Raw genomic sequence first — 15,255 nt, 5'->3', positions numbered from 1 at the left:
TATTGGCACACTTTAGGCCCCTTAGTGCCAATTGGGCATTGTTTAAATGCCATGGGCTACCTGAGCATTGTTTCTGACCATGTCCATCCCTTCATGACCACCATGTACCCATCCTCTGATGGCTACTTGCAGCAGGATAATGCACCATGTCACAAAGCTTGAATCATTTCAAATTCTTTTCTTGAACATGACAATTAACTCATTGTACTGTACTAAAATGGTACCCACAGTCACCAGATCTCAACCCAATAGAGCATCTTTGGGATGTGATGGAACGGAAGCATCCCACAAATCTCCATCAGCTGCAAGATGCTATCCTATCAATGTCGGCTACCATTTCTAAAGAATGCTTTCAGCACCTTGTTGTATCAATTCCACATAGAATTAAAGCAGTTCTGAAGGTGAAATGGGGTCAAACACCGTATTAGTATGGTGTTCCTAATAATCCTTTAGGTGAGTGTATACTGTCCTAGTGTTTAAACTGTACAATGTACACTGGTGTTCAGATGCCACATCTACATTTAATATTAGCTATGGCAAAAAGTGCTGCTAAGCTGATCTAATGTACTAGTAGTAAATTACAGTATGTGTATTATGCATATTGTCAGTAAGTAGGACTGACCAGGTGAGAGATTACTTTTACAAACGTAGTCACTTAATGCAGTTACTGAAGTATATATAGTTAAGATTTCCTGTTTCCATACAGACATGTTTAGAAAAAACTCCTTGTTTACTGCAGAGGGTGCTACGACAGGTAAATCAGTAAAAAAAATGTAATTTAGAATCCTATTTGTTAAACAGAGTTTAGATAAACGTTTAATGTTGTTGTTTTTATGACTTTTCAAAGTCCACAACTGTTGCTTTTCCTGCTAACCTAGCACTCATCAGCATTTCTGCAGGCAAAAGATTTGTTCACACATTTATTTAGGAGTGTGAAGAAGAGTTAACAACGTGTGATAGTGTTATTTATACTGCTTTAATAGCTGGTCTCATTATTTTGGAACCATAAAAATGGCAGTTGAAAGAAAAGAGGCATTACTGTTTCAAAACAAAAGAAGATAATTGATAATTGACGGTTTGACCCCCCCCCCTCAAAAAAAAAAAAAAAAGCTACACATCTACTTAAATATTCACCTTAAACTGAATGTGGTAATAATCAGTTGCACATGAACAGGTGATTTTTTTTTAATATAATATAAAACACATTATTTTAAGTGTTCTGGTGACACAGTTGGTATTTTTCCAGCTACTATATTAGTAACCTTTATTTACTTATGTATTTATTTATTTTTTACAGGTAAAGGTCTCAGGGAATATAACAAGACAATCACAAAGACTCCAGGTAATTTAAATTGCACATTGGCCTCAATTCACTAAGCAGTTTAGACTAGTCTACTGATGGTTTTTAGTCTACTGATGGTTTGGTGTAATATGTTAGACTTGTTTTTAGACCTGGTCTAACATTTAGCAATTACACAATTCACAAAGACAAACAAGGAGTAATCACGCCCACTTTTTCTGACAGAGATTAGACCAGTTGATTTCTGTAGGTAAAGTAATTCTGTGAGATATTTTAGATGTGAGGATGGAACCTTTTGAATTAATTATGCAGGAGTTTAATTGTATGCAGAAGAGAGCTCATCAAAGGAGAAGGATGTCAGTCTTAGTTACTCGTTTGTGAATTGCATCTTTTGATCATTTCCCCTGATATACCCACCTAATTACTAAATGGTTTAGACCAGGTCTAAGAACAGGTCTAAAACATTTGGTAATAGTGAATTCCCCTTTGATGCAACTGATTAAACCATCAGTAGACTAAAAACCATCTGTACACGAGGGGTCTACATAAAAAGGGCGCCGGTAAAAAAGGGCGCCTGGTGGAGCCCATATATATACCAACTTCGGCTACAAAAAAGGCGCCTGGTGTAGCCCATATAAACTTCAGCTACAAAAAAGACGCTTGGTGTAGCCCATATAAAAACTTCGGCTACAAAAAAAACAAGGCGCCTGGTGTAGCCCATATAAAAACTTCGGCTACAAAAAAACTCCGGGATGTGTTAATTACTATTCCCCCTCCAGGCCGCCATGGATAGTGGGGGAATGAAATAATTCGGATTCCAGCGCTTGTAGCCCATATACAAACTTTGGCTAGAAAAAAACTCCGTGATGTGTTAATTACTATTCCCCCTCCAGGCCGCCATGGATAGTGGGGGAATGAAATACATCGGCTTCCAGCGCTTGTAGCCCATATACAAACTTCGGCTAGAAAAAAACTCCGGGATGTGTTAATTACTATTCCCCCTCCAGGCCGCCATGGATAGTGAGGGAATGAAATAATTCGGCTTCCAGCACTTGTAGCCCATATAAAAACTTCGGCTACAAAAAAAGGTCAATAATATGGGCTACAGAGGGGCACCTTACTGTAGCCGAAAAAAATATGGGCTACAAAGGGGAGCCCGCTTGTAGCCGAAAACCTTGTAGCCGAAAAAATATGGGCTACAAAGGGGAGCCCACTTGTAGCCTATATCAAAACTCGGGCGCCCTTTTCTACACCTTGTAGCCCATATTTCCAGAAATAACATTGATGTCTATGGCGGCGCCCTTTTCATACAGGCAGCTCGGGCGCCCTTTTCAACCGATCCTGTACACGAGTCTAAACTGCTTAGTGAATTGAGGCCATAGGCTACTACCTAAGTTCCTAAAAGTTAAAGCCACATACACACCTTTGATGACATCGTTGGGCAGAGCTGCACAAATGCGTGTCAGCTGTGTAGCTAATGTTGCGCTATGTTGCTATGTAGGGAGGCAACAGAGAGACAATGAATGGTGCGTGCATGATGTCACGAGCTGAGGGTGAGTAGATCCACCTGGCGGATTGCTCGCAGGTTGGGGGTCACCGGCTGCCATACACATGCCTGATTATTGGCTGAGGCGGGCGTTATTGGTCACCTCAGCCGACTTAAGTCAGGCGTGTGTACCTTAAGTCTATGGTAGCTGATAGCCAGCCAGTACAACTATACTGTCATTGAGCAATTAGCATTTGATAAATTCCTACACATTCAGTAGAATCCATTCACAATTGAGCATTAGGGTCCTTGTGTGTTTGTGGCTTGTTGGCCAGTAAGTAGCAGGACCTGCCCATTGTGAACATACCATAGAAATATCATTGTGTTGCATAGCGATGCGATGAAGTTATCCATTGCAATGGAACACTAAAGATTCAGTGTGAAACATCCCTTATACAACAGAAATTATCAACATAAAAACATATCTGTATGCTGTAAACTGTGATTACGCATTTTAAGCGCTTTGAGGAGAAAAGCACTATAGAAATGGTATTGTTATCATTGTTTAATACAATTCCACTTGTAAGTGTAGCATGGAAAACTAGTAGTTTATAGTAAATACAGTATTTTAAACAAAGTAACATGTAAATACCATTAGGCAACCATAAAAAGGTAAAATATCAGCATTTATTTTTTATTACTGGGTTCTGTAAAATTTGATGTAGCCATGAAAATTAAAAAGTAACACTTTGGCCTAGTGTAGCTTTGTTGTTTGCTAATTGTATTAAAATATAAAAAGTAATAGGTCTTTAGAGCATCATTTTATTTTAATTTTTTTCAATGTGCGGACAATAAAGATACGTATCAATACTGTTGTGGTATTTGCAACAAGCAATTATGGCACAGTCCTGATATGTGATATAAAAATAGAAAATTGGAAAATAATGTGCAGTAATATATGGCAGAAGGGACTCCGACCAGTACTTAAAGATGCATACCATTCTGTAGCTTGTGTTCTCCTCTTTCATTTGATGCCTGAATCACCATTCTACTAATAGTTTTCATTTGATTTCAATGTAAAAATCGCAGCCACCATCTTAATTAAGTTATAACTTCCAGGTCACCCCTGTCTAGAGGAGTTTGTTAGAGGAGTGAATAATGCAGGAAGAGGAAGTGACACTCATGGCCATTGAACAAGTGAAAGAAGCAGGAAGAGGAAATTACATGCATGGCCATTGCAAGAGGCTCCTCCAGAGGGGTCATAGCATGACTTTGTATGAAGTCGTCTGGCCCCATGCATTTTATAGCGGCAATACCTGGGGGAGTTTGGATAAAACAAGTGGCTGGTAAATGTGCCGACACACTCAATTGTTCGTGGCTATGCTTAAAGGCAAACCCATGAGAGGTGCTCGGAGTTCCTTTAAATTGTGCCTGCAAGAATTAAAATAAGTGGAAAATAAGATTATATTCTGAAGAAGTCTTATCTATTAAAGATTTTGTTACTAGTTAAAAGCGTCACAATGCAAAAACAAAATGGCTTTTTACAATTTGAAGATAAACTATAGCAACTTCTGAATGTGTATGTAAGCAGACTTTTAACTCTACTCATTATTCTGTCAACTGTTGAGTATTTACTATGATTTTAACCACTTTACCCCCGCGCGTACGTATTTCTCCGCCCCTTTTTCCATCCTTTAAAAACCAGGGACGGAGAAACACGTACTTTCCGCGTTCCCGACGCTACCCGCGCTCCCGCTCGTAAACACGCCGCCCGCCGCTAGTAAAACCGCCGCCGCCCGCTCGCCCAGAGATCAATGAACGGGAAAATCCATTCCCGTTCGTTGATCTAAGCCCCGCAATGATCAGCTGCTCTCCTATGGGCAGCGCGATCATTGTGAGAAAAAACTCACGTGTCCATGCTCATTATACTTCCTCCAAGCTTCCGGAAGGAAGCTTGGAGGTCGCATTAAAACAAAAAGTTACTGTGGCCATCTTGTGGCCAAATAGTAAACTACACCCTAACATTTTTTAACATACAAATAAATGACTTTTAACACATAAAATTAACTCATTACCTCCCACACTCCCCATTTTTTTTTTTGTAATTAAAAAAAAATTAAAAAATTTACAATTAAAAAAAATACATAAATAGTTACCTTAGGGACTGAACTTTTTAAATATTTATGTCAAGAGGGTATAACACTGTTACTTTATAAACTATGGGCTTGTAATTAGGGATGGACGCAAAACTGAAAAAAATGCACCTTTATTTCCAAATAAAATATTGGCGCCAAACATTGTGATAGGGACATAATTTAAATGGTTTTATAACCGGGACAAAAGGGCAAATACATTTCATGGGTTTTAATTACAGTAGCATGCATTATTTAAAAACTATAATGGCCGAAAACTGAAAAATAATTATTTTTTCCCCCACATTTTTCCTATTTTCCCATTAAAACACATTTAGAAAAAAATAATTCTTGGCATAATGTCCCACCTAAAGAAAGCCTAATTGGTGGCGAAAAAAACAAGATATAGTTCATTTCATTGCGATAAGTAATAATAAAGTTATAGACGAATGAATGGAAGGAGCGCTGAAAGGTGAAAATTGCTCTGGTGGTCAGGGGGTAAAACCCCTCAGTGGTGAAGTGGTTAATCTTCAGGTAAAATTGCCAAAGCATTTGCTAAACAAATTTGCAAGATGTCATTATGTGTCCTTATAATATTTATGAAGTAATTAATTAAATATATCATGTAATGGAGTATCTAAGATTTATGTAAATCTATAAGCAAGCATTATAAAATTAACATAGCTTACTGATGAAACTGTCAGAACACAAATGCATTTTTATAACAATTTCAAGTAGAAAGAACAAATTAATAAGATTGTTATTTTTGTTTCTAGTTCCTTCAGATGTGTTTTCAAGAAATTCCGTTTGGAAAGGATTTTATGAGTACCTCGGCAAGCAGCATTCAGCAACTTTAACCGTTGACTGGTTTAATGTCACAAGTAGCAAAGTTAATGGAACCTTGTTAGATATTAACAACAGTGAGCTAAAGTTATCGGGTAAGTTTGAAAATGATTATGTAGTGTAATGTAAATATATAGATGTGGCTTCACTGGCTTCATATAGCTCAAGAGCAACATACAACTCTTTTGTATTTGTTTAGTTTATATTTTTCTAGTGGCAACAACTTACTCTGCACTTTATAGTGTATATAGTCTTGTCATTATCTGTCCTTCAGAGGAGCTCATAGTCTAATCTCAATCATAGGCATATGCCCATCATAGTCTAATGCTTGAAAATGGGGGAGAAACCGAGAGCCCAATATGGTGCAGTATGTTAATATGGAGAGGTCTGTTGTGAATAAATGAGATGATTATACTCACAAGGGTGGGTCGCCACAAAGGCAACCACTGGAAAGGCCGGCGGGGAGAATTGTAACCTGACCCCGCTCAGGTTAAAAAGTCGCTCTCTGTAGATAGGAGAAAATGGGGATACACCCCTCCACCAAGGGTGGACTAGATGATATTGAAATATGATAACAGAGGCGCCAAGCAGAATAAAATTAGTTAAAATTGTTAAAAAGGGGGAAGTAGGTGGACTCACCTCCCTTCTGAAAAAAATGGCCGGACAATGGACAGGTTACTTACAGTCCAAAGTAACATTTATTAGTAACTCCAAAAGTGCAACGCATTTCACGGGTAACAGTCCCGCTTCTTCAGGCAAACGATTATTTGGAGGGTGCTGGGGAAGGGAAACAAAAGGAAAAAAAAAGGGGATTGCCAGAGGAACGCAAATACCAGGCACCCAAAGGTGCACCACAAGTCTACAGCAATAAAATGTGCAATATGCATTTAACAGCAAGATATGCATACAAAATAGACTGAGAACGTGTGCAAATAGCATGTATAAAGTGACAGTGCACATATCCATAATATAAAGGCAGAGTATGAGTCACTCTTAGTAAAATGATAAGACAGTAAAAAAATGAATTTAAAACAGGGAGAAACAGAGAAAGGTTTAGTTTTTAAAGGAGTGAGTGCAGCAGTATATTATGATAAGGCAAAAAAGGCATAAAAAAAAAAAAAGCAGTGTTTCAAGATGAGCAAATGTTCAACTTACTAGAGTTATGAGAAGCAGAGAAAGGTTTCATTTTTGAAGGAGTGAGTGCAGCAGTATATTATGATAAAACAAAAAGGCATACTAAGAAACAGCAGTGTTTAAAGGTGAGCAAATGCTCAACTTACCAAAATCAGGTCATGAACCAGGTAGAGCGCCTCTGTGAGGTGTGGGGTGCTCTGTCTTTAATTTATAAGTGACTGGAATCACCCAGAATGGGGGATGGGAAGTGGGAGCGACAGAGGTCGCATGCTGATGACATATGGTAGTAGGGCGGTGCAGTACTGTGATCAATGTGGGAATAGGATGCAAACCTATGTGTATGATGCTGGATGGGAAGGGAAGGGGGGGGGAGAAAGAGAGGGATATAGGCAAAGGGACTGGGATATGCATAAGTAACAACATGCTTACTCCCATAGTGTACCTTGTATGGGTTGGTAGTGGATGGTGAAAAGCGCATAGGATTGGAGGTGGCCTAAATCTTAAGTAAAAACAATAGATGTGGTGTTTGTTATAGGGTCGGAGGCTGGAGAAAGGAAATGTAGAAAGGTTAAATAAAAGTTGCACTTGGAATACATAAAAAGTACATGTAAAGAAAATGCATAAAAAAATTTGTTCATGCCACACTATGCCGAATGTTGGATCCAAAATATACTGGAGAGGTTCATTCCAGCTAGGATTAATGGTACAGGGTGAAAAACAGAAAACTGCTGTAATAATAGGAGTATGGATACAAAACTATGCATAGTTGCAAAAATTTGTATGAAGCATAAAACTTGACGAAAATACATTAAAAATGATAAAATAAGTAAATGATCAAAGCAAAACAAGTGTAAGACAAATATAATGGGTTCGAATAAAAGAGAGGACCATTTAAAATATATTAAAAAAAGATGATTCAATATACTTTCTCTAATTGTTCGTTTAGACCTTCGGGCGTTAGTGTTTTAAGAATTTGTATCCAGAACATTTCTTTATTCCTAAGGACCTCAAAAGCATTGTGCGGTGGGATGGATTCAATAAGCGTGAATTTGAGTGTTTGTGGATTGCAGTTGTGGGTGGAGCCGAAATGACGGGAAATGCTGTGAAGTGGATAGTTTTTCAATATATTGCGCTTATGTTGTCCTATTCTGTTTCGGACAAGTTTAGTGGTTCGCCCCACATATTGCAGATTGCATGAACAAGAGATCAAATAAATGACATTTCTGGTTGAACAAGTAATGTATTGTTTGATAATATACTGAATTTGGGTGGTATTAGATGAAAAGGAATCAGTGGTGTTTACGAAGCGACAGGCAGTACATCTGGATTTCCCACAGGGAAATGACCCAGGGTTTGAGATGGGGGTGGTTTCAGTGGGATTAGGGATAGGTAGGCGTAGTTTACTAGGGGCCAGGAGACTTTTGAGGTTGGGGGCCCTTCTGAATGTGAGTAAGGGAGTTTCAGGTATGGTAGGTTTGAGGTGAGGATCCTGTGTCAGAATCTCCCATCTGTTTTGTATTATGGATCTGATCTGTTTGTGGTGTTTACTGAATCCAGTGATAAATCTGGGGAAAGGACTGGGGGTCGAGGACGAAACAGTATTGTTGGTATTGGTGATGGTGGCCTTCCATTTGGCGTCTTTGATCAGTTTTTTTGGGTAGCCACGTTCTGCAAACTTTTTGGTAAGGATATCTGATTGGGATTGGTAATCGGAGAAATCGGTGCAATTGCGGAAGATTCTGCGGTATTGACTATAGGGAGTATTGGTTGTCCAGGGTCGGTGATGATGGCTATTGAAATGAATGTAATTGTTAGAGTCAACTTTTTTGAAATGTGTCTTGGTTTTGATGTGATGGGTGTTAGTAAATAAAACTAGATCGAGAAAATCGATGGTGGTGGGATGATGTTGGTGGGTGAACGTCAGACCGGCCGGGTTATCGTTCAGGAAGGTGAGGAAGGTAGGAATGAGGGAATGGTCGCCCTTCCAAATGAAGATCAAGTCATCGATGTATCTTTTATATAGAACAATGTTTTTGCTAAATGTATGTGTCTGGGAGAATTTGAGATGTTCCAGGAGGCCCATGGAAAGATTGGCATATGAGGGTGCAAATGAGCTGCCCATAGCGGTACCGGAAATTTGATGGTAATGATTGTCAGCAAATGAAAACACATTGTGTTGTAAAATAAATTCTGCACATTGAGTAATGAATGATTGTTGGGTGGCTGGCATGTCGGGATGGGTGGAAAGGAAATATGTTAATGATCTGAGGCCAAAGCTGTGTGGAATATTGCACACACCTTTGGCCTCAGATCATTAACATATTTCCTTTCCACCCATCCCGACATGCCACAATGTGTTTTCATTTGCTGACAATCATTACCATCAAATTTCCGGTACCGCTATGGGCAGCTCATTTGCACCCTCATATGCCAATCTTTCCATGGGCCTCCTGGAACATCTCAAATTCTCCCAGACACATACATTTAGCAAAAACATTGTTCTATATAAAAGATACATCGGTGACTTGATCTTCATTTGGAAGGGCGACCATTCCCTCATTCCTACCTTCCTCACCTTCCTGAACGATAACCCGGCCGGTCTGACGTTCACCCACCAACATCATCCCACCACCATCGATTTTCTCGATCTAGTTTTATTTACTAACACCCATCACATCAAAACCAAGACACATTTCAAAAAAGTTGACTCTAACAATTACATTCATTTCAATAGCCATCATCACCGACCCTGGACAACCAATACTCCCTATAGTCAATACCGCAGAATCTTCCGCAATTGCACCGATTTCTCCGATTACCAATCCCAATCAGATATCCTTACCAAAAAGTTTGCAGAACGTGGCTACCCAAAAAAACTGATCAAAGACGCCAAATGGAAGGCCACCATCACCAATACCAACAATACTGTTTCGTCCTCGACCCCCAGTCCTTTCCCCAGATTTATCACTGGATTCAGTAAACACCACAAACAGATCAGATCCATAATACAAAACAGATGGGAGATTCTGACACAGGATCCTCACCTCAAACCTACCATACCTGAAACTCCCTTACTCACATTCAGAAGGGCCCCCAACCTCAAAAGTCTCCTGGCCCCTAGTAAACTACGCCTACCTATCCCTAATCCCACTGAAACCACCCCCATCTCAAACCCTGGGTCATTTTCCTGTGGGAAATCCAGATGTACTGCCTGTCGCTTCATAAACACCACTGATTCCTTTTCATCCAATACCACCCAAATTCAGTATATTATCAAACAATACATTACTTGTTCAACCAGAAATGTCATTTATTTGATCTCTTGTTCATGCAATCTGCAATATGTGGGGCGAACCACTCAACTTGTCCGAAACAGAATAGGACAACATAAGCGCAATATATTGAAAAACTATCCACTTCACAGCATTTCCCGTCATTTCGGCTCCACCCACAACTGCAATCCACAAACACTCAAATTCACGCTTATTGAATCCATCCCACCGCACAATGCTTTTGAGGTCCTTAGGAATAAAGAAATGTTCTGGATACAAATTCTTAAAACACTAACGCCCGAAGGTCTAAACGAACAATTAGAGAAAGTATATTGAATCATCTTTTTTTAATATATTTTAAATGGTCCTCTCTTTTATTCGAACCCATTATATTTGTCTTACACTTGTTTTGCTTTGATCATTTACTTATTTTATCATTTTTAATGTATTTTCGTCAAGTTTTATGCTTCATACAAATTTTTGCAACTATGCATAGTTTTGTATCCATACTCCTATTATTACAGCAGTTTTCTGTTTTTCACCCTGTACCATTAACCCTAGCTGGAATGAACCTCTCCAGTATATTTTGGATCCAACATTCGGCATAGTGTGGCATGAACAAATTTTTTTATGCATTTTCTTTACATGTACTTTTTATGTATTCCAAGTGCAACTTTTATTTAACCTTTCTACATTTCCTTTCTCCAGCCTCCGACCCTATAACAAACACCACATCTATTGTTTTTACTTAAGATTTAGGCCACCTCCAATCCTATGCGCTTTTCACCATCCACTACCAACCCATACAAGGTACACTATGGGAGTAAGCATGTTGTTACTTATGCATATCCCAGTCCCTTTGCCTATATCCCTCTCTTTCTCCCCCCCCCCCTTCCCTTCCCATCCAGCATCATACACATAGGTTTGCATCCTATTCCCACATTGATCACAGTACTGCACCGCCCTACTACCATATGTCATCAGCATGCGACCTCTGTCGCTCCCACTTCCCATCCCCCATTCTGGGTGATTCCAGTCACTTATAAATTAAAGACAGAGCACCCCACACCTCACAGAGGCGCTCTACCTGGTTCATGACCTGATTTTGGTAAGTTGAGCATTTGCTCACCTTTAAACACTGCTGTTTCTTAGTATGCCTTTTTGTTTTATCATAATATACTGCTGCACTCACTCCTTCAAAAATGAAACCTTTCTCTGCTTCTCATAACTCTAGTAAGTTGAACATTTGCTCATCTTGAAACACTGCTTTTTTTTTTTTTTTATGCCTTTTTTGCCTTATCATAATATACTGCTGCACTCACTCCTTTAAAAACTAAACCTTTCTCTGTTTCTCCCTGTTTTAAATTCATTTTTTTACTGTCTTATCATTTTACTAAGAGTGACTCATACTCTGCCTTTATATTATGGATATGTGCACTGTCACTTTATACATGCTATTTGCACACGTTCTCAGTCTATTTTGTATGCATATCTTGCTGTTAAATGCATATTGCACATTTTATTGCTGTAGACTTGTGGTGCACCTTTGGGTGCCTGGTATTTGCGTTCCTCTGGCAATCCCCTTTTTTTTCCTTTTGTTTCCCTTCCCCAGCACCCTCCAAATAATCGTTTGCCTGAAGAAGCGGGACTGTTACCCGTGAAACGCGTTGCACTTTTGGAGTTACTAATAAATGTTACTTTGGACTGTAAGTAACCTGTCCATTGTCCGGCCATTTTTTTCAGAAGGGAGGTGAGTCCACCCACTTCCCCCTTTTTAACAATTTTAACTAATTTTATTCTGCTTGGCGCCTCTGTTATCATATTTCAATATCATAGTCTAATGCCTTTTTTGTGAAAAACATTTAACTTATTTGTATTTTGGAGACCCACTCAAACACTGGGAGCAACTTATGCAGATTCGTGTAGAGGAGCATTATATTAACCTGCATACAGGGGCGTAACTAGAAGTCACCGGTCCTCCCTGCAAGAATTTGGATGACATTTTTGGGAGGCAGGAGGGGTCGCAGCATGAGGGGAGAGCATTGCACATTGGCAGGGAGGAAAGGCAGTCCCCCCTCCCTCAGGCTCTCCTCTCAGTGCTACCCTCCTGCATTAATCACTGGCAGCAGTGGCGGCAGGCAGGACACATACCTCCATCCATGGCAGAGGTCTCCAATCTCTAAGTGCTTCACACTACTTCCTGTTTAAATAGAAAGTAGCGTGAAGCACTTAGAGATAGGAGACCTCCACGGTGGATGGAGGTATGTGTTGCTGCTGCCACCACTGCCAGTGATAGATGCAGGAGGGGAGCGCGCTGAGAGGAGAGCCTGAGGTGAGGGAGGGGGGACTTTCTTCCCTCCCTGCCAATGTGCAATGTGCTGCGACCCCTCCTGCCTCCCCAAAACGGACCTGAGTGGGCCCCAGACGGGGCTGCATGCCCTATTGTTAAGCCCCTTGCTGCATACATGCCTCTGACTTTCAATGCAAGCCACCTGACATGCATCAAAAACCAGCAGAATGTAGGCAGTTTAAAGTGTGTGGTTGCAGGGAAGAAGTAGATTTAATGCAGCCACACCACTAAGCCAATCTGCAAAGGAAGAAAGACAAATGGGCCCCTCATAGCCCCAGATCACCACACATTTCAGGGGGATGCAGTGGTTATATTTACACCACTGCCTACTATAATGTTGATCTTTGTGTCAGTAGTTTCCTAGTCGCACCTGCAGCACACATGCAGTCAACAGACCCAGGATGAAAAAAAGCACACTTGACCTGAACACTCATTCTAGGTCAGTGGTTCAGGAAGTATTAGAGGCTGAGGATAAGCACCATGAACAGGCAAGCAGCATTTGAAAAATAAAGTCAGCAATGTTTCTTCTATATTTGTTGTTGCTTTACTCATTGCAAAATATTAATTGCCTGATTATTGCACTGAATCTTACCTTCAGAGATGATTTTCCAAAATAAAGCCACCATATTCCCCAGAGTTTCCTTTAAATGTAGGAAGAGTAGGTGTTCATGGCACTTTTAATTTAAAGAGAACCTGTACTGAGTAAACATATTTAAAATAAACACATGAGGTAACTTCAAATGAACATTACATAGTTACCTCACCATCAGTTCCTCTCAGAAGCTCACCATTTTCTTCTGACAATAATCCCTTCCAGTTCTGACAACATTTTGTCAGATCTGAAATATATCAGTTGCTGTCAATAAAATATCAGTTGCTGTCAGTTATAGCTGAGAAGAAAACTGATGTACCAGGTAATGTCCATGTTTCCCTATGGCTCAAGTGGGCGATGTTACAGTTTACCTGTGTGCTGACCAGGAAGCTGTTATGGATAATGACCATTTTCAAAATGGAGGACGGAAAATTCCCTTGATCACAATGAACAAACAGGACGCGGGACAGGAGAAAGACACTGAGGAGTAGACTACATGGAAGGTAAGTATGACTTGTGTATGCTTATTTTGACTTAAATTTTCAGTTCAGGTTTTCTTTAAGGACCACAACCGCAAAACAATGTACAATTTACCGTAATAATAATACAATACAATACATTTGTAAACTTACGTTTAAGAAGTACTTTCCTCCCAAAGTAAAATGCACTAAACCTACTTTTTTCCTATGTTGCCTTTGCTTACAGTACAGGAGTCCATGTCATTATGGGCGGTTCTCAGGGTGTTCTCTATTTTTATAAAAGCATTACCTGGAAATGATCTATACAAAGATGCCAGCTAGCCATCCTACTAATTTGCACACTATTTTGACAGTTGTACTGAGCAACTGCTGTTCAGCAAGGGCTGTTCAGTAAAGGCTGTCTATCTGCAACTTGAAACAAGCAGCCATACTGTCCTTAAAACCTAGTGGAACAGACCCTATTCCAAAAATAAATTCTTGCTTAGCTGAGCTACAAGAGTGTCAACTGGTTGAAACTGCATGCTAACAAATCTTAAGGTATTTGTTGTCCAAGGCCAGTGCTTGGCATCAAAACATCTCATAATAGCTCCAACCTTGTGCGCAGTCTTATTGTGCTAATTGATGGATAATTGAACTTCAGAAACCAAATCTTGTCTGCAGTCAAATATTCCTACATTCATCTGAGGAACATTGTAAAAATTAAACATCTCATTTCCCCAGAGGATCTTCCAAAAGCAGTTCACCCCTTCATCACATCAAGGTTTGAATACTGCAATGCCCACTATATAGTCCTCCCAAACAGAATAGTACAGAACGGTGCTGCCAGATTGCTAACAAACCAGCCTCGCCACTGTCACATTAAACCGATCCTTCACTCACGGCACTGGCTACTTGTGAAATGGAGAATACTCTTCAAGAATGGAAATTTGACATTTAAATCTCTACACAATTTGGGCCCCTGGAAATATGAAGGACTAGCTGAAACTGCACCACACCTCTCACAACCTTAGTTAAGCAGAATCCATGAATTTGGTCACTCCCAGAGTGCACCACAAAACCTTTGGGGACAGAGCTTTCTGTTATGCTGCCCTTATCCTTTGGAATTCCCTACCACACCCAGTAAAAACAGTTCCATCCTTGAAGCTACTCAGATCCAGACTGAAAAGCCACCTGTTTAGCCTGGCATTTGCAGACTTTTAGAATTTTTCCTCTGCACCACAATTTACCAATCAACCAATTACTGGTCTGAGTCATGTTTATGCACTTCTAGTCCTAGGGGAAGAAAATCAAAATGTTGTTTGTTGTTGTTGTGATTGTTGTCAAATGTAAAAAAAAATGAACCCTCCCCCATGAAGAGATGGCCTAGTCCAAAACCCAGATTTTAAAAAGTTTTCCTGAAACACGCACTTAAACCAAATCTATACAGGGGTAAAACGGTGGTGCACTACTTGCAATCCTCATTAAAAACAAAGCAACACAGATAGTTCTACACACTTCGTGCTTTCCACAGAGATCCAATTGTAGACGTACACTATAACCTCCTCCATCAATCACAGTCCTCTGTATATTTCAAACACCATGGTGCTCATCCTAAACATCCAAGCAGTGAATTCCTTAGAATACCAGTGAGCGCCTCCACCACACTCCTTCAATGCACAACTCACCAT

At 39.9% G+C, this 15,255-nt stretch overlaps 1 protein-coding gene across 1 annotated transcript in view; it reads left to right on the top strand.

Annotated features, from left to right (window-relative positions):
- The window catches only part of CSMD1 (CUB and Sushi multiple domains 1), a 2,205,021-nt gene that overhangs the window by 2,170,434 nt on the left and 19,332 nt on the right, over positions 1-15,255 (top strand). Inside the window, 2 exon segments of the mRNA XM_068281348.1 lie at positions 1,298-1,342; positions 5,695-5,856. Of these exon segments, the coding sequence (XP_068137449.1) occupies positions 1,298-1,342; positions 5,695-5,856 (207 nt within the window).

Source organism: Hyperolius riggenbachi, chromosome 4 (assembly GCF_040937935.1).
Source record: "Hyperolius riggenbachi isolate aHypRig1 chromosome 4, aHypRig1.pri, whole genome shotgun sequence".
Lineage (NCBI taxonomy): Eukaryota > Metazoa > Chordata > Amphibia > Anura > Hyperoliidae > Hyperolius > Hyperolius riggenbachi.
The sequence above is the reverse complement of the archived record's forward strand: the minus strand, read 5'-3'. Positions and strand labels throughout refer to the sequence as shown.